Source organism: Oncorhynchus keta, chromosome 21, assembly GCF_023373465.1.
Source record: "Oncorhynchus keta strain PuntledgeMale-10-30-2019 chromosome 21, Oket_V2, whole genome shotgun sequence".
NCBI classification, from domain to species: Eukaryota; Metazoa; Chordata; class Actinopteri; order Salmoniformes; family Salmonidae; genus Oncorhynchus; species Oncorhynchus keta.
In genome coordinates this window covers 56,380,782-56,407,753 of record NC_068441.1, presented here as the reverse complement: position 1 = coordinate 56,407,753, position 26,972 = coordinate 56,380,782, and the positions used below count along the sequence as shown (strand labels likewise).

General features: G+C 48.6%; 1 protein-coding gene across 1 annotated transcript in view; it reads left to right on the top strand.

The window, feature by feature from the left end:
- Nucleotides 1–9,547, top strand: part of LOC118375212 (filamin-B-like) — a 102,898-nt gene extending 93,351 nt beyond the window's left edge. Inside the window, exons 40-47 of the mRNA XM_052474587.1 lie at nt 106–372; nt 497–634; nt 1,287–1,402; nt 2,791–2,923; nt 3,526–3,702; nt 6,330–6,548; nt 7,700–7,903; nt 9,008–9,547. Coding sequence (XP_052330547.1) covers nt 106–372; nt 497–634; nt 1,287–1,402; nt 2,791–2,923; nt 3,526–3,702; nt 6,330–6,548; nt 7,700–7,903; nt 9,008–9,195 — 1,442 coding nt within the window. The 3' untranslated portion in view covers nt 9,196–9,547. The remainder of the gene's footprint in view (nt 1–105; nt 373–496; nt 635–1,286; nt 1,403–2,790; nt 2,924–3,525; nt 3,703–6,329; nt 6,549–7,699; nt 7,904–9,007) is intronic.
- The last annotated feature ends 17,425 nt before the right edge of the window (nt 9,548–26,972 follow it).

Below are 26,972 nucleotides of genomic sequence, written 5' to 3'. Positions count from 1 at the left end.
CTTTCTGGAGGGACGAGAGGGACTGAGAGAAACTGGGAGACTCTCCTGCTCTTTCTGCTGTGGACTAACACCTCCCTTCTCTGCCCCCCTCCCTCCCCCTGTCAGAGATCGACATCCATGACGTGTCAGCCCAGGTAACCAGTCCCTCTGGCGCCACAGAGAAGGCAGACATGGAGGCGGTGGGGCCCAGCACCTACTGCGTACGCTTCGTTCCCCATGAGATGGGAATTCACACGGTGGATGTGAAATACAGGGACCAGCACATTCCAGGGAGCCCCTTCCAGTTCACTGTGGGGCCCCTGGGAGAGGGAGGGGCTGGAAAGGTCAGGGCCGGTGGACCAGGCCTGGAGAAGGCAGATTGTGGAGAACCAGGTAGAGCCATCTGATATATCTCCATCTGTCTCCCAGATCCCTCTATATACCTTCATCACATCTCTCTCCATATGGGGGAAAATGTTACTCTATAATATTTATATGGGTCTCTTCCTCCTCCAAGCTGAGTTCAGTATCTGGACACGAGAGGCTGGTGCCGGTGGTCTGTCTGTCGCTGTAGAGGGGCCCAGCAGAGCTGAGATCTCCTTTGAAGACAGGAAGGATGGATCCTGTGAGGTGTCCTACGTAGCTCAGGAGCCTGGTAGGGACACAGCACCTGGTCACTTGTGTCAACTATCTGTCCAACGTATATAGTTTAAAAATGTTCAAATCTATTTTTGTATGCTCAATGTTTTACTGCGTGTCTGAAGGTTGGATGGGTCTGCTTGGTCAAGGTAACGGTGTACCTGGCTGTGAACCTGTGCGTACATTTGAAATAGTAGCCATTTTGGATATGTGAATAAATACTGTTTTTATAGTGAATTTATAATGGAGAATGTTTTAAATGCCAGGATGTTAAACTCATTTCAGGTTTTCATTTAGTAGAATTCACTGCACGCTATTGAGGAAGAGAATCGTCTATAGAGACCCACGTGTCTGACAACTTTCACCGAAATACAAATCTGTTCAGTCTCCTGACAACTGTCTTGGTGTGTTTGGACCATTCTAGTTTGTTGGTGATTTGGACACCAAGGCTCTCGACCTGCTCTTCTACAGCCCCGTTGATGAGAATGGGGGCGTGCTCTGTCCTCCTTTTCCTGTAGTCCACAATCATCTCCTTAGTCTTGATCACGTTGAGGGAGAGGTTGTTGTCCTGGCACCACACACGGCCAGGTCTCTGACCTCTCTCTGATTTCAGACAGCCGTGGTCTGTACAGTACCAGAAGGATTTGTCAACACACCTTTCTCCACAGGTGACTACGAGGTGTCGGTGAAGTTCAACGAGGAGCACATCCCAGACAGCCCGTACCTTGTGCCTGTCCTGGCGCCTACGGACGACGCCCGCCGTCTCACTGTTGCTAGTCTTCAGGTGAGACGCAAGGAAACACCCCCACACCTGCACCATGTCCGCAGCTATTTAGTTAAGCGTGTAACACAGATTCATTAGTGAGATCCACATCTTTCAACATTACCACACTTCCCTTGTACAAAATCTCTTTAACATTGGAACTAGAATTGTTCCATCACCTTTAAAATAGATGAAATAGAGATTATAAGGTAGTGGTCAGCCCGTCGGCTGTATTATCTTCAATCCGATTGGATAACGGGTTTTAAAAGGGGGAATGAATCATCACTGCGTGTTCCTAAAGGCATCACTAGTATGATCTGTGGAGGATCGACTACGCTGTGTTCCAGATCTATCAGGGAGTATCTTTGTGGCTCCGCTAAGGTCTCAGCTAGGTCACGTGACGAAGATGGACTGGACCCGTTGACTCTAAATGATCAACAATGGCACTTAAACAGCTTTTTTTTTAAATTTAAAAATCCAACTTCCTGTTACAGCTACCAGGTGCTCTTGATACAGACATGGTTAAATGCATACATACCCCATGTACACACACACACACACGCACACACACACATCGAGATAAATCCAATATTATTATTTTACACTTGATTTTGATCGACAACAGTTTGGCTTACTAGGTGGGGACTATTAGCTTCAGGATCTCTGTACCATCTATTGGGAACTATCCAAATGAAGTGTGAGCTTAATTATGTTGTGAAATAGCTGCGGGACATCCTTCAAACTGGTGTGGGACTCTGTGGTGTTTCTCTTGTGTTTCAGTTAAAGGCTTTTAACAGCATCAACATCATTCTGGCTCGCTGCTTGGTTGGCTAATGCAGAGAGAGGAAGCCCCCCCTGCCTTGGTCTGACCTGGTTTAGTCTTCTACAACCTTTCTAGTAACTAGATTTTTAGTTCTATTCCCCTGTAGTTCACTGTCCTGCCCCTGACCCCCCCGACCCTATAGACCTGTCCTGTCTATAGTAGACTACCTAATTGGGCTCAGGTCTACCTCTCTAGGCATTAGCTGGTCCAAGCTGAGCACAGGGCAAATGCAAAGGTGGTATTCTGTGTTCTATAGTCTATATCTATCTTATGATGCAAGTCTCCCCACCCGAGAGGGTCAGCCTGAACAAGGTGATTTGTAGATTCTGTGCAGCAGGAGAACTCAGGCTGATTGTCTCCGACGTGGGGAGTATTTGTTGATTTTTATAAAATGGTAACCAAAGTGTTGTATACAATTTTATAATGGGCATGTATTCTTGGCTCTGAAGTGGCAATGCAAGCCACAGCCTTGGCTGACCAATCAGACCAGCGCTGATAATTGGTTCTCCATGGGACACTCCCTCTGACTGGGTGTGTAGAGCATTTTGGGAGGGGCTTCACTAACCTGTTGATTGGCTGCCTCCAGGAGTCTGGCCTCAAGGTAAACCACCCAGCATCCTTTGCGGTACATCTGAACGGTGCCAAGGGAACCATCGAAGCCAAGGCCCACTCGCCCTCTGGAGCTCTGGAGGAATGTGCTGTGTCTCAGCTAGAGCAAGGTGAGGCTTCCAAGGGGACGGGCTAAATGTGTCCGCTGACTATTCACACATTTTGTTACAGCCCGAATTTGAAATGAATTAAGTTGAGATTGTTGACCCTGGCCTGCCCATAATGTCAAAGTGGAATGATGTTTTTAGAAATGTTTGCAAATGAATTACCAACGTGAAGCTGAACTGTCTTGAGTTAATAAGTAAATATTCAACCTCTTTGTTGGAAAACCTAAATTAGTTCAGGAGTAAAAATGTGCTTTTAACAAGTCACATGGACTCACTCTGTATTCAATAATAGTGTTTAACATGATTTCTGAATGACAACCTCATCTCTGTACTCCACACATACAATTATCTGTAAGGTCCCTCAGTCCAGCAGTGAATTCAAACACAGATTCAACCACAAAGACCAGGGAGGTTTTCCAATACCTCGCAAAGAAGGGCCCCTATTGGTAGATGGGTAACAATAATGAAGCAGACATTGAATATCTCTTTGAGCCTTGGTGCAGTTAGTGATTCCAGTGTGTGGAGTAAGTGGAGGGGAATAGTTTCTGAAGGCTCAGTAGATGTATAACCCCTCTTGATTAAACCGTGTACCCGTCTCCCTCCAGATAAGTATGCCATCAGGTTCATTCCGCGTGAGAACGGGCTCCACTCCGTCGACGTCCAGTTCAATGGCAGCCACATCCCCGGGAGCCCCTTCCAGGTGCGGGTGGGAGAGCCTGGTCAGAGCGGAGACGCAGGGCTGGTCACTGCACACGGAGCTGGACTGGAGAGAGGGACCACAGGTGACCCGTGTTACCACTTTACTCTAACCTTTAACACAGCCTTTCTTCGTTCTCCGAAGCAATGGGACTGCTGCTGTTGGTGGTAGTTACCGAAAGGTTGCTGGATCGAATCTCCGAGCTGACAAAGTAACAATGTGTTTTTCTCCCCCTGAACAAGGCAGTTAACCCACTGTTCCCCAGGAGGCCGTTAATTGAAAATAAGAATTTGTTCTTAACTGACTTGCCTAGTTAAATAAAGGTTCCTGTTGCTGCTACTACCCCCTCTTTCACATGGTCAGTCAGGGGTTTCTAAGCCGTGTTTGTAATTGTCTACACACCCCACACCCCACACACCAACACCCCCAACATCCTGGTAACACATGAATGTGTCGACCTAAGTCACGTCACCAACAGTGTTACTGTTTGGGTTGTAACATCCGCTGTTTCCTGTTCCTGTATCCAGCCCAGTGAGGACGCAACCCAAACGCCACCCTAGTCTCTATTTAGTGCACTACTTTTGACCGGAGCCCGTGACATTGGAAAAATATGAGTGATACATTCACTGATAATCTGAGAGACAGTCTGTTTTTAAACCGCCATGATTCACTGTTGAAGTTGTGTCTCAAACATATATCAACCAATTCCTCCATTTTAAAACTCCCATTTCTATAACAAGCATGAAACTCGGGAGTAGGAAAGGCCCGAGGTCTGGATAACAGATGTGGGTCATGTCCCACACTGCACCCTGTTTCCTTCCACAGTGTAGTGTACTACGTAGGGAATAGGGTGCCAGTTGAAATGCTGCCAATGTTTGTTTTTTTTAACGAGGGCTGTAAGTGTTTTGAATGGTGGTGAAGAAGAACAGGCTTATGGAGGAAACATAAATCAAGTCTTTATGGTGGCCTGATCTCCCAGAATTCAGTCTGCTTGCGCACACAGAATCCTTATAGTGCACTACTTTTGACCAGGTAGTGCCTCTCATAGGGACCCATAGGGCTCTGGTCAGAAGTAGTGCACTACGTAGGGAATAGGAAGGCATTTGGGAAGCAGGCCAGCTCTGTGCAGATGAGACCTGGGTTCAAATACTGTTCTGAATCTTTTAAAATAATTTAAGCTGTTGACCTGCAGAATAAAAACAATAGAATAGTGCAAACCTAGCTCATCTGGAACGTCAAGCAAGTATTTCAAATATGTAAAATTCTACTTAATTCAGGTCTTGTGTATATACCATCTGTATATTCTGCCCAGGCAGCGCGCTCTCTCATATATGTGTATGTGTACATTACTACTGTAGATCAGTGTCAGACAGAGTTATATATTTGATGTTTAGTGAGCAGACAGGTCGGAGACGGGTATATATGCTCTTCTGATCTCAGTACAGTACATATGTCTCTGGCACATGGCTGGTGAGGTTAAATCTGATTGTATTGGTCACATACACATGGTTAGCAGATGTTATTGGTCACATACACATGGTTAGATGTTATTGGTCACATACACATGGTTAGATGTTATTGGTCACACATACACATGGTTAGCAGATGTTAATGCGAGTGAAGCGAAATGCTTGTGCTTCTCGGTCCGACAATGCAGTACTGTAATATAAGTAATTTTAACAATTTCACAACTACCGTGTGTGTGTATAAGTGTAAAGGAATGAATAAGAATATGTACATATAAATATATGGATGAGTGATGGCCGAACAGCATAGACAAGATGCAGTAGATGGTATAGAGTATATACATATGAGAAGAGTAATATAGGGTATATAAACATAAAGTGGCATAGTTTAAAGTGACACATTTATTACATACATTTTCCCATTATTAAAGTGGCTGGAGTTGAGTCAGTATGTAGGCAGCAGCCACTTAATGTTAGTGGTGGCTGTTTAACAGTCTGATGGCCTTGAGATAGAAGCTGTATTTCAGTCTCTCGGTCCCAGCTTTGATGCACCTGTACTGACCTCACCTTCTGGACGATAGGGGGGTGAACAGGCAGTGGTTCGGGTGGTTGATGTCCTTGATGATCTTTATGGCCTTCCTGTAACATCGGGTGGTGTAGGTGTCCTGGAGGGCAGGTAGTTTGCCCCCGGTGATGCGTTGTGCAGACCTCACTACCCTCTGGAGAGCCTTACGGTTGTGGGTGGAGCAGTTGCCGTACCAGGCGGTGATACAGCCCGCCAGGATGCTCTCGATTGTGCATCTGTAGAAGTTCGATGGTCTTAGGTGACAAGCCAAATTTCTTCAGCCTCCTGAGCCTTGTTCACCGTGCTGTCTGTGTGGGTGGACCATTTCAGTTTGTCCGCGATGTGTACCCCGAGGAACTTCAAACCTTCTCCACTGCACTCAATCATTGGCGTGTGGATGAGTCTGTCACAGTGAGGTTAAACCGTCGGTTCAAGTAGTTCCAGGTCCTGAAGGAAAGAATAACCACTGTAAATCTGGACATGGATCTACTGAACAGCCTGGGACTTCTCTTAACATAAGACCACCTGCGTTCTGAAAATACCTGACCAACTTTAATTGTGGAGTGTAACGTCCCTTTAAATCCCTTGAACCTAACCTCAAACCCCCTGCGGGCAGGATTCTGCTCCACCCCTGTCCAAAACCTACCTCAACCCTCTCTTCTTCCTCTGTCTTGTCTCTAGGCCAGCAGTCAGAGTTCATCATCAACAACACCAAGGCGGGCCCCGGGGCCCTGGCGGTGACGATTGAGGGCCCCTCCAAGGTCAAGATGGACTGCCAGGAGTGTTCAGAGGGATACAAGGTCCAGTACACTCCCATGGCCCCTGGGAACTACCTGGTTTTCATCAAATATGGAGGACCCAACCACATCACTGGCAGCCCCTTCAAGGCCAAAGTCACAGGTAGGTCTGCAGTAGAACCCTATTCCCTATGGAGTGCACTACTTTATACCAGGGCCCTATGGCACCATATTCCCTATGGAGTGCACTACTTTTATACCAGGGCCCTATGGCACCATATTATTATATTATATTATTATTATTATTCCCTATGGAGTGCGCTACTTTTATACCAGGGCCCTATGGCACCATATTCCCTATGGAGTGTGCTACTTTTATAACAGGGCCCTATGGCACCATATTCCCTATGGAGTGTGCTACTTTTATACCAGGGCCCTATGGCACCATATTCCCTATGGAGTGCACTACTTTATACCAGGGCCCTATGGCACCATATTCCCTATGGAGTGCACTACTTTATACCAGGGCCCTACGGCACCATATTCCCTATGGAGTGCGCTACTTTTATACCAGGGCCCTACGGCACCATATTCCCTATGGAGTGCGCTACTTTTATACCAGGGCCCTACGGCACCATATTCCCTATGGAGTGCGCTACTTTTATACCAGGGCCCTACGGCACCATATTCCCTATGGAGTGCGCTACTTTTATACCAGGGCCCTATGGCACCATATTCCCTATGGAGTGCGCTACTTTTATACCAGGGCCCTACGGCACCATATTCCCTATGGAGTGCACTACTTTTATACCAGGGCCCTATGGCACCATATTCCCTATGGAGTGCACTACTTTTATACCAGGGCCCTATGGCACCATATTCCCTATGGAGTGCACTACTTTTATACCAGAGCCCTACGGCACCATATTCCCTATGGAGTGCACTACTTTTATACCAGGGCCCTATGGGACCATATTCCCTATGGAGTGCACTACTTTTATACCAGGGCCCTATGGCACCATATTCCCTATGGAGTGCACTACTTTTATACCAGGGCCCTATGGCACCATATTCCCTATGGAGTGCACTACTTTTATACCAGGGCCCTATGGCACCATATTCCCTATGGAGTGCGCTACTTTATACCAGGGCCCTACGGCACCATATTCCCTATGGAGTGCGCTACTTTTATACCAGGGCCCTACGGCACCATATTCCCTATGGAGTGTGCTACTTTTATACCAGGGCCATATGGAATAGGGTGCCTTTTCAGACCAGGTTATTGATTTGAATCAATCTCTTCCCTCCTCTCAGGTCAGCGCCTGGTGAATGTGAGTAACGCCAGTGAGACCTCCTCCCTGATGGTGGAGTCAGTAACCAAATCATCGAGTACCAACTCCCACAGCGCCCTGCCTCGTTCTGCCTCCGACGCCAGTAAGGTGGCCACCCGTGGCCCAGGCCTCAGCAAGGCCTACATGGGTCAGAGAGCCAGCTTCTCCGTCGACTGCAGCAAGGCTGGTAAGGAGACATTTTATTACTTAGAGACTTTGGGTCCTTGAAGTTATCATTAATCCTATTATAGTTATCATTAATCCTATTATAGTTATCATTAATCCTATTATAGTTATCATTAATCCTATTATAGTTATCATTAATCCTATTATAGTTATCATTAATCCTATTATAGTTATCATTAATCCTATTATAGTTATCATTAATCCTATTATTCCTTTATCATTAATCCTATTATTCCTTTATCATTAATCCTATTATTCCTTTATCATTAATCCTATTATTCCTTTATCATTAATCCTATTATTCCTTTATCATTAATCCTATTATTCCTTTATCATTAATCCTATTATTCCTTTATCATTAATCCTATTATTCCTTTATCATTAATCCTATTATTCCTTTATCATTAATCCTATTATTCCTTTATCATTAATCCTATTATTCCTTTATCATTAATCCTATTATTCCTTTATCATTAATCCTATTATTCCTTTATCATTAATCCTATTATTCCTTTATCATTAATCCTATTATTCCTTTATCATTAATCCTATTATTCCTTTATCATTAATCCTATTATTCCTTTATCATTAATCCTATTATTCCTTTATCATTAATCCTATTATTCCTTTATCATTTATTATTATTCCAGTATCTTTATTATTATTATTATTATTATTATAATGTCTTATTATTCCAGTATCTTTATTATTATTATTATTATAATGTCTTATTATTCCAGTATCTTATTATTATTATTAGAATGTATTATTCCTATTATCATTTCTTATTATTATTCCAGTATCTTATTATTATTATTACTCCTATTATTGTTAGTTATTAGTAGTAGTTAACATTAGTTTACCGGGAGCTAAGCTCAACCTGACAAACAAGATGGCAGACTTGTTTGGCTACTAGGTTTATGTTAGAATGTGGTTATTGTACTGGTTCTCTGTTAGTAATATTGTCATATGTGATTTATCTGTAATGCTATGTGGTAGAGCATTCCAATGTTGCTTTGTACATCTCTTCCGGGTAACGTATGCGTTGGCTCCATCAAATCCATCTGTTCATCAAGAAATAAATCCCGTTTCCTGTGTCTTGTAGGTAAGAACATGTTGCTGGTTGGCGTCCACGGTCCTCACATCCCCTGTGAGGAGGTATCAGTGAAACACATGGGGAACATGCAGTACAACGTCTCCTATATCCTCAAGGAGAAGGGCGACTACATCCTGGTTGTCAAGTGGGGCGAGGATCACGTCCCCGGCTCCCCCTTCCATGTCACTGTCCCCTAGAGACCTGGGGGAACCTCCAAATGGCACCCTATTCCCTCTGTAGTGCACTACGTTGACCAGTACTGCATGAGGAATAGTGTGCACTTTACTGTCCTCTATTCACCTCTATCCCATCTGTCTACCAGACGGTCCTCTTCACCTCTATCCCATCTGTCTACCAGACGGTCCTCTTCACCTCTATCCCATCTGTCTACCAGACGGTCCTCTTCACCTCTATCCCATCTGTCTACCAGACGGTCCTCTTCACCTCTATCCCATCTGTCTACCAGACGGTCCTCTTCACCTCTATCCCATCTGTCTACCAGACGGTCCTCTTCACCTCTATCCCATCTGTCTACCAGACGGTCCTCTTCACCTCTATCCCATCTGTCTATCCCAGACGGTCCTCTTCACCTCTATCCCATCTGTCTACCAGACGGTCCTCTTCACCTCTATCCCTCTTCACTTCTCTATCCCATCTGTCTACCAGACGGTCCTCTTCACCTCTATCCCATCTGTCTACCAGACGGTCCTCTTCACCTCTATCCCATCTGTCTACCAGACGGTCCTCTTCACCTCTATCCCATCTGTCTACCAGACGGCCATGGAGGGGAGGAGCCAGATATTTGTTTAAACACAAAACCCCTTAATACACCCTATAGTTATTATTATGAATGGAACAATTTGCACTCAACAATAATATAGTTTAAAGTAAATGAATGACATTTATCAACTAAATATGTCAAAACAAGTTAACCGAGCCCAAATGATTAAGTCCAGACTTAAGTTTTTGTTACTACTGATGGTTGTGGTCATTGTACAGCAACACTATAGATGTTATCCTATGTTTTCAGCCTAAACACCTGTGATTCAGCCATGCTGAATGCTGCGCAAGATCACTACTCAATCAATCCCTAATCGTTCAGTTTCTACAAACTACTGTTTTTTGTGTGTGTGTGTGTGTGTGTGGACTGGACTGAGAGGTCTGTGACTGTCTTCACGTATCGTGGGTTAAAAATGCGCTCTGCAAAAGCTGGAATGTTCTGGGGTTTTGTACCATCTTATTCAGACCTGTTCTTTATTTAGCTGTTGACCTTAAGTCTTACGTATTTAATAACTATGTAATGTAGGTCGATAGGAGAAGAGATGCAACTGAACTAAAATGGTAGTCTACTCTCTTAACGTTGGACTTTGTCGTTATCTGAATTGGTTTCTGTTCAGCTTTTGAATTAGCGTTTTGGCCTTAATCTGTACGTCAACTCTTCTCTTACCCCCCCCCCCAAAAAAAAAACAATCCGTCTCGAGGACTTTGCCAATCCCTGTCCTTATAACCTGTATCTTCAGCAATAACTTCTGATAATAAATATGTATTTGTACTTTCTGATGCCTGTCGTATGTTTGTTTCATCAGTGCTTGTTTTGGGATGAAAGTTAAAATGACAAAAAAGCTGTTTGTTTTTTGTTTTCTCACAGTATTTGGTGGCATAATGTGAGAAAACATGCCCAGGAATTATGTACATTTGATCATTAAAATAAGCGGGCTTACTGACACGTCTCCTATTAGAGACAAGAGAACTTCCAGAGTATTCAGAACATTGACAAGATGGTAATGAGTATTAAGATGGACTGTATAAGAAACTGTTCTACATCATCATGTTATCATACAGTGCCTTCGGGGGGAGTATTCACATCCAGTCACTTTCTCCAGTTTGTTGCAGCCTGAATTTTAAATGTATTGAATTGATATCGTCACAGGCCTACATACACAATACATAATGGGGTTTTTTTTCTCATAATTTTTACAAATGTAATACGTTCAAACCTGAAATGTGTTGATTTGAGTTTTCAACCTCAAGCCGAAATAAGTTGAGGTGTAAAAATGTGCTTTACAAGCTGCATGGATTCAATTCCCGACATTTAATCCTAGTAAAAATTCCCTGTCTTAGGTCAGTTAGGATCAACACTTTATTTTAAGAATATGAAATGTCAATTATTTATTTCATCACATTCCCAGAGGGTCAGAACTTCACACTCAATTAGTATTTGGTAGCATTGCCTTTAAGTTTAACTTGGGTCAAATGTTTTGCATAGCCTTCCACTATTTCTTTCATCACATTCTCAGAGGGTCAGAAGTTTGAGTTAAAATCCCCAGGAGCCCAACTGTAGACTGGGTTAAATCCCCAGGAGCCCAACGGTAGACTGGGTTAAAATCCCCAGGAGCCCAACGGTAGACTGGGTTAAAATCCCCAGGAGCCCAACGGTAGACTGGGTTAAAATCCCCAGGAGCCCAACGGTAGACTGGGTTAAATCCCCAGGAGCCCAACGGTAGACTGGGTTAAATCCCCAGGAGCCCAACGGTAGACTGGGTTAAATCAGGAGCCCAACGGTAGACTGGGTTAAATCCCCAGGAGCCCAACGGTAGACTGGGTTAAATCCCCAGGAGCCCAACGGTAGACTGGGTTAAATCCCCAGGAGCCCAACGGTAGACTGGGTTAAATCCCCAGGAGCCCAACGGTAGACTGGGTTAAATCCCCAGGAGCCCAACGGTAGACTGGGTTAAATCCCCAGGAGCCCAACGGTAGACTGGGTTAAATCCCAGGAGCCCAACGGTAGACTGGGTTAAATCCCAGGAGCCCAACGGTAGACTGGGTTAAATCCCCAGGAGCCCAACGGTAGACTGGGTTAAATCCCCAGGAGCCCAACGGTAGACTGGGTTAAATCCCCAGGAGCCCAACGGTAGACTGGGTTAAATCCCCAGGAGCCCAACGGTAGACTGGGTTAAATCCCCAGGAGCCCAACGGTAGACTGGGTTAAAATCCCCAGGAGCCCAACGGTAGACTGGGTTTAAATCCCCAGGAGCCCAACGGTAGACTGGGTTTAAATCCCCAGGAGCCCAACGGTAGACTGGGTTAAAATCCCCAGGAGCCCAACGGTAGACTGGGTTAAAATCCCCAGGAGCCCAACGGTAGACTGGGTTAAAATCCCCAGGAGCCCAACGGTAGACTGGGTTAAAATCCCCAGGAGCCCAACGGTAGACTGGGTTAAAATCCCCAGGAGCCCAACGGTAGACTGGGTTAAAATCCCCAGGAGCCCAACGGTAGACTGGGTTAAAATCCCCAGGAGCCCAACGGTAGACTGGGTTAAAATCCCCAGGAGCCCAACGGTAGACTGGGTTAAAATCCCCAGGAGCCCAACGGTAGACTGGGTTAAAATCCCCAGGAGCCCAACGGTAGACTGGGTTAAAATCCCCAGGAGCCCAACGGTAGACTGGGTTAAAATCCCCAGGAGCCCAACGGTAGACTGGGTTAAAATCCCCAGGAGCCCAACGGTAGACTGGGTTAAAATGGTGTAAGGCCGGCCTTACTGGTAGTTAGGATAGTAGACTACACAACAAGCAGTTTACATATGGCTGTGCATCAGCAGTTTCCTCATGTCAGATAACATTTTATAGATTGGTAGTTAGTCAAGTTCGTCTAGCCAGTTATCTAAACTTGTTGTAATTATGGCTGAATTACCTACCGGGCACACGGGGCACGTGCCTTGGGGACCTAACCTCCCAGGGGGCCCCTATTCATTTGGTTAGTCACCTGGACCACCCTAGAACCTTCCCCACCACCCCTCCCTCTGACCACAGCATACCCCCAGTTAACGTAACCCCTGGCCATGAGGCCCTGGTCATAAGTGGTGAACCATTTGGGACACTGAAACATTCAATTGAAGAGCAAAATCTGCAGAGTCAAGAACCAGATTTCAGTCATCTGAACAGTGCCCCCTGTGTCTGTTCTCTGATGACCTTTTAGGTCAGCTGTTTTAAACAATTTTTTTTTTTTTTTTTAAGTTGGTAGAGCATGGCGCTTGTAACGCCAGGGTAGTGGGTTCGATTCCCGGGACCACCCATACGTAGAATGTATGCACACATGACTGTAAGTCGCTTTGGATAAAAGTGTCTGCTAAATGGCATATATTATTATATTATACACTGTTGCAAAATATGGAACCTTTGTGTCCTAGGTCATCAACAGTGAAGTCCCCCCTTTACTCTAAAATCCCCATTCTAATGATATTATCGTGGGTATATCTCAAAGGGCACCCTATTCCTTATATAGTGCACAACTTTTAGACCAGGGCCCATAGAGTGCACCATCCAGGGTGGAATAGTTTGCTATTTGGGAAGGCAGAGGGTGAATGAATAGCTTCCCTGTATTTCAGATTAGAATACTTTGGGAACTGATTCAAGTTTCCTGGATGAGATTATATTAAAACAGGAATTTAGGAACACAATGTTTTTGTTTTTATGAAATTAAATGAATTGCATTTTGTCTTTGAACCCTTCTGGTAAGGAAACTATTACTAGTTCATTGTCTCTGGGCAGATCACTACTCTTATAGACAGACGTAGTAGTACATTGTCTCTGGGCAGATCACTACTCTTATAGACAGACGTAGTAGTACATTGTCTCTGGGCAGATCACTACTCTTATAGACAGGCGTGGTAGTACATTGTCTCTGGGCAGATCACTACTCTTATAGACAGACGTAGTAGTACATTGTCTCTGGGCAGATCACTACTCTTATAGACAGACGTAGTAGTACATTGTCTCTGGGCAGATCACTACTCTTATAGACAGACGTAGTAGTACATTGTCTCTGGGCAGATCACTACTCTTATAGACAGGCGTAGTAGTACATTGTCTCTGGGCAGATCACTACTCTTTATAGACAGACGTAGTAGTACATTGTCTCTGGGCAGATCACTACTCTTATAGACAGACGTAGTAGTACATTGTCTCTGGGCAGATCACTACTCTTATAGACAGGCGTGGTAGTACATTGTCTCTGGGCAGATCACTACTCTTATAGACAGACGTAGTAGTACATTGTCTCTGGGCAGATCACTACTCTTATAGACAGACGTAGTAGTACATTGTCTCTGGGCAGATCACTACTCTTATAGACAGGCGTGGTAGTACATTGTCTCTGGGCAGATCACTACTCTTATAGACAGACGTAGTAGTACATTGTCTCTGGGCAGATCACTACTCTTATAGACAGACGTAGTAGTACATTGTCTCTGGGCAGATCACTACTCTTATAGACAGGCGTGGTAGTACATTGTCTCTGGGCAGATCACTACTCTTATAGACAGACGTGGTAGTACATTGTCTCTGGGCAGATCACTACTCTTATAGACAGACGTGGTAGTACATTGTCTCTGGGCAGATCACTACTCTTATAGACAGACGTGGTAGTACATTGTCTCTGGGCAGATCACTACTCTTATAGACAGACGTAGTAGTACATTGTCTCTGGGCAGATCACTACTCTTATAGACAGACGTAGTAGTACATTGTCTCTGGGCAGATCACTACTCTTATAGACAGACGTAGTAGTACATTGTCTCTGGGCAGATCACTACTCTTTATAGACAGACGTAGTAGTACATTGTCTCTGGGCAGATCACTACTCTTATAGACAGACGTAGTAGTACATTGTCTCTGGGCAGATCACTACTCTTATAGACAGGCGTGGTAGTACATTGTCTCTGGGCAGATCACTACTCTTATAGACAGACGTAGTAGTACATTGTCTCTGGGCAGATCACTACTCTTATAGACAGGCGTAGTAGTACATTGTCTCTGGGCAGATCACTACTCTTATAGACAGGCGTAGTAGTACATTGTCTCTGGGCAGATCACTACTCTTATAGACAGACGTAGGCACCCACCGGTTTCTAGTGCTGAGCGATAAGTGCTGTTTTTGAGGTTTACATTTTTGGGGAAAACATGAAATGCTCTTATGTGTGTTGACTGCTGCTGTAACAATACTGAATAAAACAATATATACAAGTCCCAGGATGGTAGTGACTGTCCATCACGTATTCACATTAATTTAATACAATATTACAGTCGTCTACATTACATTTGTTTTATTTAATTCCATGTCATCTAATTTATATCTTAGTAGTAGTTCAAAGTATTAAAAGACATAATGACTGAATACCAACTCCCTCTAGATTGTCTTCTGTCTCATATGTAAGCAGGCCTAAAATTAACACAGATTGGAAAAGTAGCCACGCAATGGATTATGGCCATTGTAGTTAATTATGACATTTTCTGTGTTAAAACTATGTAGGACATATTATGGGACAGTAATGATGACAAAACCCTGTGAGTTTATATTTTGAATTTCGTGGTCGCAACATTGAGATTCAAAAGTTGCAAGTAAAGACGCGCAAATAAATTTTGCAAACTTGTTGCATGATGTGTAAAACATTGAGCGAAGGTCGTAAACTTGTAACTTGACATTTGAATACCTTCAATGAGATTTGCGTAATTTATTTTCAGAATTATTACTAGTCCAATTTACGACTGAGTATTCTGCCTGTGAATCAAAAAAATACACTAGCAGATTGTTCATCTGCGCTCGGAGTTCAGTCACTGTTGTCACGTTGCCAAGAGACTTTGTAAACTTGTAGAAAGAGATTCTTTGAGCAGTTTGGGGGCAGGACTCTTTACTCCTGATCAATCAACCAAAAGCCCAGTTTCTCAGATCCTCATTAAGCCGACAGTATTTCTGGATTTATTTGTTTTTTTTGCAATGGAGATTCTTGTAAAATATCAATGCACAGTATGCTCCCTCAGTGAGAAAACGGTACTCTAGTACTACAGTTCTCCCTCACAGTGAGAAAACAGTACCTCTAGTACTACAGTTCTCCCTCACAGTGAGAAAACAGTACTCTAGTACTCCAGTTCTCTCTCACAGTGAGAAAACAGTACTCTAGTACTCCAGTTCTCCCTCACAGTGAGAAAACAGTACTCTAGTACTCCAGTTCTCTCTCACAGTGAGAAAACAGTTCTCTAGTACTACAGTTCTCCCTCACAGTGAGAAAACAGTACTCTAGTACTCCAGTTCTCCCTCACAGTGAGAAAACAGTACCTCTAGTACTTCAGTTCTCCCTCACAGTGAGAAAACAGTACCTCTAGTACTACAGTTCTCCCTCAGTGAGTAAACAGTACTCTCTCTATAACTACAGTTCTCCCTCACAGTGAGAAAACAGTACTCTAGTACTACAGCGCCATCCTCTTGACAAGAAGCAGAACTGCTCTGTCGCTTGCTGTGTTAGCGTTCCGTCCTGTTCTGCAGTTCTGTCAGATGGGGGCGCTGTGAGTTTGGCTAACTGGTGAAACATCCTCAACTCTCTCTTCACACTCTCACACAGATGCACCTGCCTGGAACATATTGGTCTCTGATTAGAGAGAGGCAGAGAGAGAGAGAGAGAGATCCAAAAAGACAGGCAGAACAGTAATAACAATCTGACCATACTAAGAGAGGAGCTGCAGGAGAGACAGAGGACAGGCTGCTAGATAACCACTCTATGACCTGCCCTCACACAGCAGAGGAGACCAGCTCAACCAGCCAGGCTTCCCCAGCCCTGCCCTCACACAGCAGAGGAGAACGGCTCAACCAGCCAGGCTTCCCCAGCCCTGCCTGCTGCACCCCTCCTTCCCAACCCACTGACAGCGGCACCGGCACAGACCAGCCACACCCCAGCTCCAACACCCACTAGCCCCCCCTCTGCCCCCTCCAGTCCATAACAGACCAGCCACACCCCATCTCCAACACCCACCAGCCCCCCCTCTGCCCTCTCCAGTCCATAACAGACCAGCCACACCCCAGCTCCAACACCCACCAGCCCCCTCTACCCTCTCCAGTCCATAACAGACCAGCCACACCCCAGCTCCAACACCCACCAGCCCCCTCTGTCCTCTCCAGTCCATAACAGACCAGCCACACCCCAGCTCCAACACCCACCAGCCCCCCCTCTGCCCCCTCCAGTCCAACACCCACCAGCCCCCTCTGCACCCTCCAGTCCAACACCCACCAGCCCACCCTCTGCCCCCTCCGGTCCAACACCCACCAGCCCCCCCTCTGCCCCCTCCAGCTCCAACACCCACCAGCCCCCCTCTGCCCCCTCCAGTCCAACACCCACCAGCCCCCTCTGCCCCTCCAGCTCCAACACCCACCAGCCCCCCTCTGCCCCCCCCAGTCCAACACCCACCAGCCCCCTCTGCCCCCTCCAGCTCCAACACCCACCAGCCCCCCTCTGCCCCCTCCAGCTCCCACCCACCAGCCCCCTCTGCCCCTCCAGTCCATAACAGACCAGCCACACCCCAGCTCCCACCAGCCCCCCCTCTGCCCCCTCCAGTCCATAACAGACCAGCCACAGCCAAGCTCCAACACCCACCAGCCCCCCCTCTGCCCCCTCCAGTCCAGAATAAACATTGGCTGACATCGTCCTGTTGATGGACTCAAATGGGAAGTTTGTTCAGGAGAAGAAACGTTTCCCTCGACACAAAAGGAGAAAGGTGTGGTGCCCAACAACGCAGAGGGCCATGGAGCTGCTTGATAAGGCCCATCTCGGGTCGCCAAGCCACATAATCATACACACCTGAAGCAACGACCTGCGTGCTCAGCAGGAGAGGTTGCGACTTCACTACGGGGAGTGATTGAGAAGGCCTCCGCAATCTTCCCCAACTCAATAATCGTAGTACCAACCCTTCTACAGAGGAAGGACTTCCACCCTGCCACAATCCAAAGAATAAACGCCAGCCTCTCCCAGGACTGAGCCCTGCGACCCAATGTACACCTGGCCCACCATCCCACCCTCGATCTGGACTGAGCCCTGCGACCAAATGTACACCTGGCCCACCATCCCACCCTCGATCTGGACTGAGCCCTGCGACCCAATGTACACCTGGCCCACCATCCCACCCTCGATCTGGACTGAGCCCTGCGACCCAATGTACACCTGTACAGGAGACAGCCCCCACCATCCCACCCTCGAGCTGGACTGAGCCCTGCGACCCAATGTACACCTGGCCCACCATCCCACCCTCGATCTGGACTGAGCCCTGCGACCCAATGTACACCTGGCCCACCATCCCAGCCTCGATCTGGACTGAGCCCTGCGACCCAATGTACACCTGGCCCACCAGGTCTCTATGACCATGTTCACCTGTACAGGAGACAGCCCCCACCATCCCACCCTCGATCTGGACTGAGCCCTGCTGCCCAATATACACCTGGCCCACCATCCCACCCTCGATCTGGACTGAGCCTGCGACCCAATATACACCTGGCCCACCATCCCACCCCGATCTGGACTGAGCCCCGACCCAATGTACACCTGGCCCACCATCCCACCCTCGATCAGGACTGAGACCCAATGTACACCTGGCCCACCATCCCACCCTCGATCTGGACTGAGCCCTGCGACCCAATGTACACCTGGCCCACCGCCCCACCCTCGATCTGGACTGAGCCCTGCGACCCAATGTACACCTGGCCCACCATCCCACCCTCGATCAGGACTGAGCCCTGCGACCCAATGTACACCTGGCCCACCATCCCACCCTCGATCTGGACTGAGCCCTGCGACCAAATGTACACCTGGCCCACCATCCCACCCTCGATCTGGACTGAGCCCTGCGACCCAATGTACACCTGGCCCACCATCCCACCCTCGATCTGGACTGAGCCCTGCGACCCAATGTACACCTGTACAGGGAGACAGCCCCCACCATCCCACCCTCGAGCTGGACTGAGCCCTGCGACCCAATGTACACCTGGCCCACCATCCCACCTCGATCTGGACTGAGCCCTGCCCCAATGTACACCTGGCCCACCATCCCAGCCTCGATCTGGACTGAGCCCTGCACCCAATGTACACCTGGCCCACCAGGTCTCTATGACCATGTTCACCTGTACAGGGAGACAGCCCCCACCATCCCACCTCGATCTGGACTGAGCCCTGCGACCCAATATACACCTGGCCCACCATCCCACCCTCGATCTGGACTGAGCCCTGCGACCCAATATACACCTGGCCCACCATCCCACCCTCGATCTGGACTGAGCCCTGCGACCCAATGTACACCTGGCCCACCATCCCACCTCGATCAGGACTGAGCCCTGCGACCCAATGTACACCTGGCCCACCATCCCACCCTCGATCTGGACTGAGCCCTGCGACCCAATGTACACCTGGCCCACCGCCCCACCCTCGATCTGGACTGAGCCCTGCGACCCAATGTACACCTGGCCCACCATCCCACCTCGATCAGGACTGAGCCCTGCCCCAATGTACACCTGGCCCACCATCCCACCCCCGATCTGGACTGAGCCCTGCGACTAAATGTACACCTGGCCCACCATCCCACCCTCGATCTGGACTGAGCCCTGCGACCCATGTACACCTGGCCCACCATCCCACCCCATCTGGACTGAGCCCCCCCAATGTACACCTGTACAGGGAGACAGCCCCCACCATCCCACCCTCGAGCTGGACTGAGCCCTGCGACCCAATGTACACCTGGCCCACCATCCCACCCCTCGATCTGGACTGAGCCCTGCGACCCAATGTACACCTGGCCCACCATCCCAGCCTCGATCTGGACTGAGCCCTGCGACCCAATGTACACCTGGCCCACCAGGTCTCTAGACCATGTTCACCTGTACAGGAGACAGCCCCCACCATCCCACCCTCGATCTGGACTGAGCCCTGCCCCAATATACACCTGGCCCACCATCCCACCCTCGATCTGGACTGAGCCCTGCGACCCATACACCTGGCCCACCATCCCACCCTCGATCTGGACTGAGCCCTGCGACCCAATGTACACCTGGCCCACCATCCCACCCTCGATCAGGACTGAGCCCTGCGACCCAATGTACACCTGGCCCACCATCCCACCCTCGATCTGGACTGAGACCCAATGTACACCTGGCCCACCGCCCCACCCTCGATCTGGACTGAGCCCTGCGACCCAATGTACACCTGGCCCACCATCCCACCCTCGATCAGGACTGAGCCCTGCGACCCAATGTACACCTGGCCCACCATCCCACCCTCGATCTGGACTGAGCCCTGCGACCCAATGTACACCTGGCCCACCATCCCACCCTCGATCTGGACTGAGCCCTGCGACCCAATATACACCTGGCCCACCATCCCACCCTCGATCTGGACTGAGCCCTGCGACCCAATATACACCTGGCCCACCATCCCACCCTCGATCTGGACTGAGCCCTGCGACCCAATATACACCTGGCCCACCATCCCACCCTCGATCTGGACTGAGCCCTGCGACCCAATATACACCTGGCCCACCATCCCACCCTCGATCTGGACTGAGCCCTGCGACCCAATATACACCTGGCCCACCATCCCACCCTCGATCTGGACTGAGCCCTGCGACCCAATATACACCTGGCCCACCATCCCACCCTCGATCTGGACTGAGCCCTGCGACCCAATGTACACCTGTACAGGGAGACAGCCCCCACCATCCCACCCTCGAGCTGGACTGAGCCCTGCGACCCAATGTACACCTGGCCCACCATCCCACCCTCGATCTGGACTGAGCCCTGCGACCCAATGTACACCTGGCCCACCATCCCACCTCGATCTGGACTGAGCCCTGCGACCCAATATACACCTGGCCCACCATCCCCCTCGATCTGGACTGAGCCCTGCGACCCAATGTATACCTGGCCCACCATCCCACCCTCGATCAGGACTGAGCCCTGCGACCCAATGTACACCTGGCCCACCATCCCACCCTCGATCTGGACTGAGCCCTGCGACCCAATGTACACCTGGCCCACCGCCCCACCCTCGATCTGGACTGAGCCCTGCGACCCAATGTACACCTGGCCCACCATCCCACCCTCGATCAGGACTGAGCCCTGCGACCCAATGTACACCTGGCCCACCATCCCACCCTCGATCAGGACTGAGCCCTGCGACCCAATGTACACCTGGCCCACCATCCCACCCTCGATCTGGACTGAGCCCTGCTACCCAATATACACCTGGCCCACCATCCCACCCTCGATCTGGACTGAGCCCTGCGACCCAATATACACCTGGCCCACCATCCCACCCTCGATCTGGACTGAGCCCTGCGACCCAATATACACCTGGCCCACCATCCCACCCTCGATCTGGACTGAGCCCTGCGACCCAATATACACCTGGCCCACCATCCCACCCTCGATCTGGACTGAGCCCTGCGACCCAATAGACACCTGGCCCACCATCCCACCCTCGATCTGGACTGAGCCCTGCGACCCAATGTACACCTGTACAGGGAGACAGCCCCCACCATCCCACCCTCGAGCTGGACTGAGCCCTGCACCCAATGTACACCTGGCCCACCATCCCACCCTCGATCTGGACTGAGCCCTGCGACCCAATGTACACCTGGCCCACCATCCCAGCCTCGATCTGGACTGAGCCCTGCGACCCAATGTACACCTGGCCCACCAGGTCTCTATGACCATGTTCACCTGTACAGGAGACAGCCCCCACCATCCCACCCTCGATCTGGACTGAGCCCTGCGACCCAATATACACCTGGCCCTCCATCCCACCCTCGATCTGGACTGAGCCCTGCGACCCAATGTACACCTGGCCCACCATCCCACCCTCGATCAGGACTGAGCCCTGCGACCCAATGTACACCTGGCCCACCATCCCACCCTCGATCTGGACTGAGCCCTGCGACCCAATGTACACCTGGCCCACCGCCCCACCCTCGATCTGGACTGAGCCCTGCGACCCAATGTACACCTGGCCCACCATCCCACCCTCGATCAGGACTGAGCCCCACCCAATGTACACCTGGCCCACCATCCCACCCTCGATCTGGACTGAGCCCTGCGACCCAATGTACACCTGGCCCACCATCCCACCCTCGATCAGGACTGAGCCCTGCGACCCAATGTACACCTGGCCCACCATCCCACCCTCGATCTGGACTGAGCCCTGCGACCCAATGTACACCTGGCCCACCGCCCCACCCTCGATCTGGACTGTCTCTATGACCATGTTCACCTGTACAGGGAGACAGTCCCCACCACCCCACCCTCAATCTGGACCGTCTCTAGGACCATGTTCACCTGTACAGGGAGACAGTCCCCACCATCCCACCCTCGATCTGGACCGTCTCTATGACCATGTTCACCTGTACAGGGAGACAGTCCCCACCATCCCATCCTCGATCTGGACCGTCTCTAGGACTATGTTCACCTGTACAGGGAGACAGTCCCCACCACCCCACCCTCAATCTGGACCGTCTCTAGGACCATGTTCACCTGTACAGGGAGACAGTCTCCATCCTTGCCAACACTCAAGGACGTCGATTTAAACCGCAGCCCGACCTCTCCACCCAGGAACAGCGGAGCAATCTCCACCCCTCCGAGATCACCGAGACAACACCCACGACCAGCACCCTGGACCCCCCAGCCACGACCACAGCACCACCAACCTCAATGCCCACTACAGCCAGCGCAGCACAGACCACCCCAGCCCAGCTTCAGAGCTACCCAGATGAGGCCTCACACCCCCCTGCGCCCCACCGCAGACCCACACTTGGAGGAGCCACAGCCCAGCAGGCAGAGCTATGCACAGGCTGTGAGAGGAGCAACTGGCCCAGCCCCCACCAATGAAATGAGTGACATTAAACAAATGCTGAGTCTACTATTCTCACATCGCTCATCATCACTCAATACCTAGGTTTACCTCCACTGTATTCACATCCTACCATACCTTTGTCTGTACATTATACCTTGAAGCTATTTTATCGCCCCCAGAAACCTTTTACTCTCTGTCCCAGACGTTCTAGATGACCAATTCTTATAGCTTTTAGCCGTACCCTTATCCTACTCCTCCTCTGTTCCTCTGGCGATGTAGAGGTGAATCCAGGCCCTGCAGTGCCTAGCTCCACTCCTTCTCCCCAGGAGCTCTTTTGATGACTTCTGTAACCGTAATAGCCTTGGTTTCATGCATGTTAACATTAGAAGCCTCCTCCCTAAGTTTGTTTGATTCACTGCTTTAGCACACTCTGCCAACCCGGATGTTCTAGCTGTGTCTGAATCCTGGCTTAGGAAGACCACCAAATATTCTGAAATCTTCATCCCTAACTACAACATATTCAGACAAGATAGAACAGCCAAAGGGGGCGGTGTTGCAATCTACTGCAAAGATAGCCTGCAGAGTTCTGTCCTACTATCCAGGTCTGTACCCAAACCATTTGAACTGATTGCCCCCCATCTATCTTCAGATTTCGTACTGTTAGGTGACCTAAACTGGAACATGCTTAACACCCCAGCCATCCTACAATCTGTGCTCGATGCCTCAATCTCACACAAATTATCAATGAACCTACCAGGTACCACCCTAAAGCCGTAAACACGGGCACCCTCATAGATATCATCCTAACCAACTTGCCCCCCAAATACACCTTGTTTTCAACCAAGATCTCAGCAATCACTGCCTCATTGCCTGCATCCGTAATGGGTCAGCGGTCAAACAACCTCCACTCATCACTGTAAAACGCTTCCTGAAACACTTCAGCAAGCAGGCCTTTCTAATCGACTTGGCCGGGGTATCCTGGAAGGATATTGATCTCATCCCGTCAGTAGAGGATGCCTGGATATTTTTTTTAAATGCCTTCCTAACCATCTTAAATAAACATGCCCCATTCAAGAAATTTAGAACCAGGAACAGATATAGCCCTTGGTTCTCCCCAGACCTGACTCCCCTTAACCAACACAAAAACATCCTATGGCATTCTGCATTAGCATCGAACAGCCCCCGTGATATGCAACATTTCAGGGAAGCTAGAAACCATTATACACAGGCAGTTAGAAAAGCCAAGGCTAGCTTTTTCAAGCAGAAATTTGCTTCCTGCAACACAAACTCAAAAACGTTTTGGGACACTGTAAAGTCCATGGAGAATAAGAGCACCTCCTCCCAGCTGCCCACTGTACTGAAGATAGGAAACACTGTCACTATAATCCACTATAATTGAGAATTTCAATAAGCATTTTTCTACGGCTGGCCATGCTTTCCACCTGGCTACCACCTGGCAACCCCTACCCCGGTCAACCTTCACTGCACCCCCCACAGCAACACCAAAGCCTTCCATATTTCTCCTTCTCCCAAATCCAGTCATCTGATGTTCTGAAAATCTGGACCCCTACAAATCAGCCAGGCTAGACAATCTGGACCCTTTCGTTCTAAAATTATCTGCTGAAATTGTTGCCACCCCTATTACTAGCCTGTTCAACCTCTCTTTCGTATCATCTGAGATTCCCAAAGATTGGAAAGCAGCTGCGGTCATCCCCCTCTTCAAAGGGGGGGACACTCTTGACCCAAACTGCTACAGACCTATATCTATCCTACCCTGCCTTTCCAAGGTCTTTGAAAGCCAAGTCAACAAACAGATTACCGACCATTTCGAATCCCACCATACCTTCTCCGCTATGCAATCTGGTTCCAGAGCTGGTCATGGGTTCACCTCAGCCTCGTTCAAGGTCCTAAACGATATCTTAACCGCCATCGATAAGAAACAATACTGTGCAGCCGTATTCATTGACCTGGCCAAGGCTTTCGACTCTGTCAATCACCACATCCTCATTGGCAGACTCAATAGCCTTGGTTTCTCAAATGATTTCCTCGCCTGGTTCACCAACTACTTCTCTGATAGAGTTCAGTGTGTCAAATCGGAGGGCCTGTTGTCCGGGCCTCTGGCAGTCTCTATGGGGGTGCCACAGGGTTCAATTCTTGGACAGACTCTTTTCTCTGTATATATCAATTATGTTGCTCTTGCTGCTGGTGAGTCTCTGATCCACCTCTACGCAAACGACACCATTCTGTATACTTCTGGTCCCTCCTTGGACACTGTGTTAACAACCCTCTAGGCGAGCTTCAATGACATTACAACTCTCCTTCCGTGGCCTCCAATTGCTCTTAAATACAAGTAAAACTAAATGCATGCTCTTCAACCGATCGCTGACCACACCTGACCACCCGTCCAACATCACTACTCTGGACGGTTCTGACTTAGAATATGTGGACAACTACAAATATCTAGGTGTCTGGTTAGACTGTAAACTCTCCAATCCAAAGTTAAATCTAGAATTGGCTTCCTATTTCGCAACAAAGCATCCTTCACTCATGCTGCCAAACATACCCTTGTAAAACTGACCATCCTAACAATCCTCGACTTCGGCGATGTCATTTACAAAATAGCCTCCAATACCCTACTCAATAAATTGGATGCAGTCTATCACAGTGCCATCCGATTTGTCACCAAAGCCCCATATACTACCCACCACTGCGACCTGTACGCTCTCGTTGGATGGCCCTCGCTTCATACTCGTCGCCAAACCCGCTGGCTCCAGGTCATCTACAAGACCCTGCAAGGTAAAGTCCCCCCTTATCTCAGCTCGCTGGTCACCATAGCAGCACCCACCTGTAGCATGCGCTCCAGCAGGTATATCTCTCTGGTCAACCCCAAAACCAATTCTTCCTTTGTCCACCTCTCCTTACAGTTCTCTGCTACCAATGACTGGAACGAACAACAAAAATCTCTGAAACTGGAAACACTTATCCCCCTCATTAGCTTTAAGCACCAGCTGTCAGAGCAGCTCACAGATTACTGCACCTGTACATAGCCCATCTATAATTTAGCCCAAACAACTACCTCTTCCCCCTACTGTATTTATTTATTTTGCTCCTTTGCACCCCATTATTTCTATCTCTACCTTACACATTCTTCCACTGCAAATCTACCATTCCAGTGTTTTACTTGCTATATTGTATTTACTTTGCCACCATGGCCTTTTTTCTGCCTTTACCTCCCTTATCTCACCTAATTTGCTCATATTGTATATAGACTATTATTGTGACTGTATATTTGTTTATTCCATGTGTAACTCTGTGTTTGTGTCTAACTGCTTTGCTTTATCTTGGCCAGGTCGCAATTGTAAATGAGAACTTGTTCTCAACTTGCCTACCTGGTGAAATAAATCAAATAAAAACATGTGATAGGCCGAGGGTCATGGATGCTCACATGTGATAGGCCGAGGGTCATGGATGCTCACATGTGATAGGCCGAGGGTCATGGATGCTCACATGTGATAGGCCGAGGGTCATGGATGCTCACATGTGATAGGCCGAGGGTCATGGATGCTCACATGTGATAGGCCGAGGGTCATGGATGCTCACATGTGATAGGCCGAGGGTCATGGATGCTCACGTGATAGGCCGAGGGTCATGGATGCTCACATGTGATAGGCCGAGGGTCATGGTAAGATGAGCACAAGAACTCCACCATCCTCACACTACATCCACCCAAGTGGCATGACATAAATGCTATCTTAAATGATAAACAAATCACATTTGCGTAATAAGAGTTTACGTTACTTGAAAAATCCTATTTTAATAGTTCTTGTTGGATTGTTTGTCTCATTTTGAAGGTAAAGAAAAAACAGTTATGAAATCTTTTTACCTTGCATGTTGGAATGTACAAGGATTGAAGTCCTCTGCTTTTGGACTAAAGAGCAGGAACCCAGACTTCCTGAAAGACATCGATGATGTTGATATTGTAGTACTACAGGAAACATGGTGCAGAGGTGATGTTTCCACTGGCTGTCCACTAGGTTATAGGGAGATAATCATACCAACCACTAAATGAAAAGGAATCAAACAGGGCAGAGACTCGGGACAGGGCAGAGACTCGGGACAGGGCAGAGACTCGGGACAGGGCAGAGACTCGGGACAGGGCAGAGACTCGGGACAGGGCAGAGACTCGGGACAGGGCAGAGACTCGGGACAGGGCAGAGACTCGGGACAGGGCAGAGACTCGGGACAGGGCAGAGACTCGGGACAGGGCAGAGACTCGGGACAGGGCAGAGACTCGGGACAGGGCAGAGACTCGGGACAGGGCAG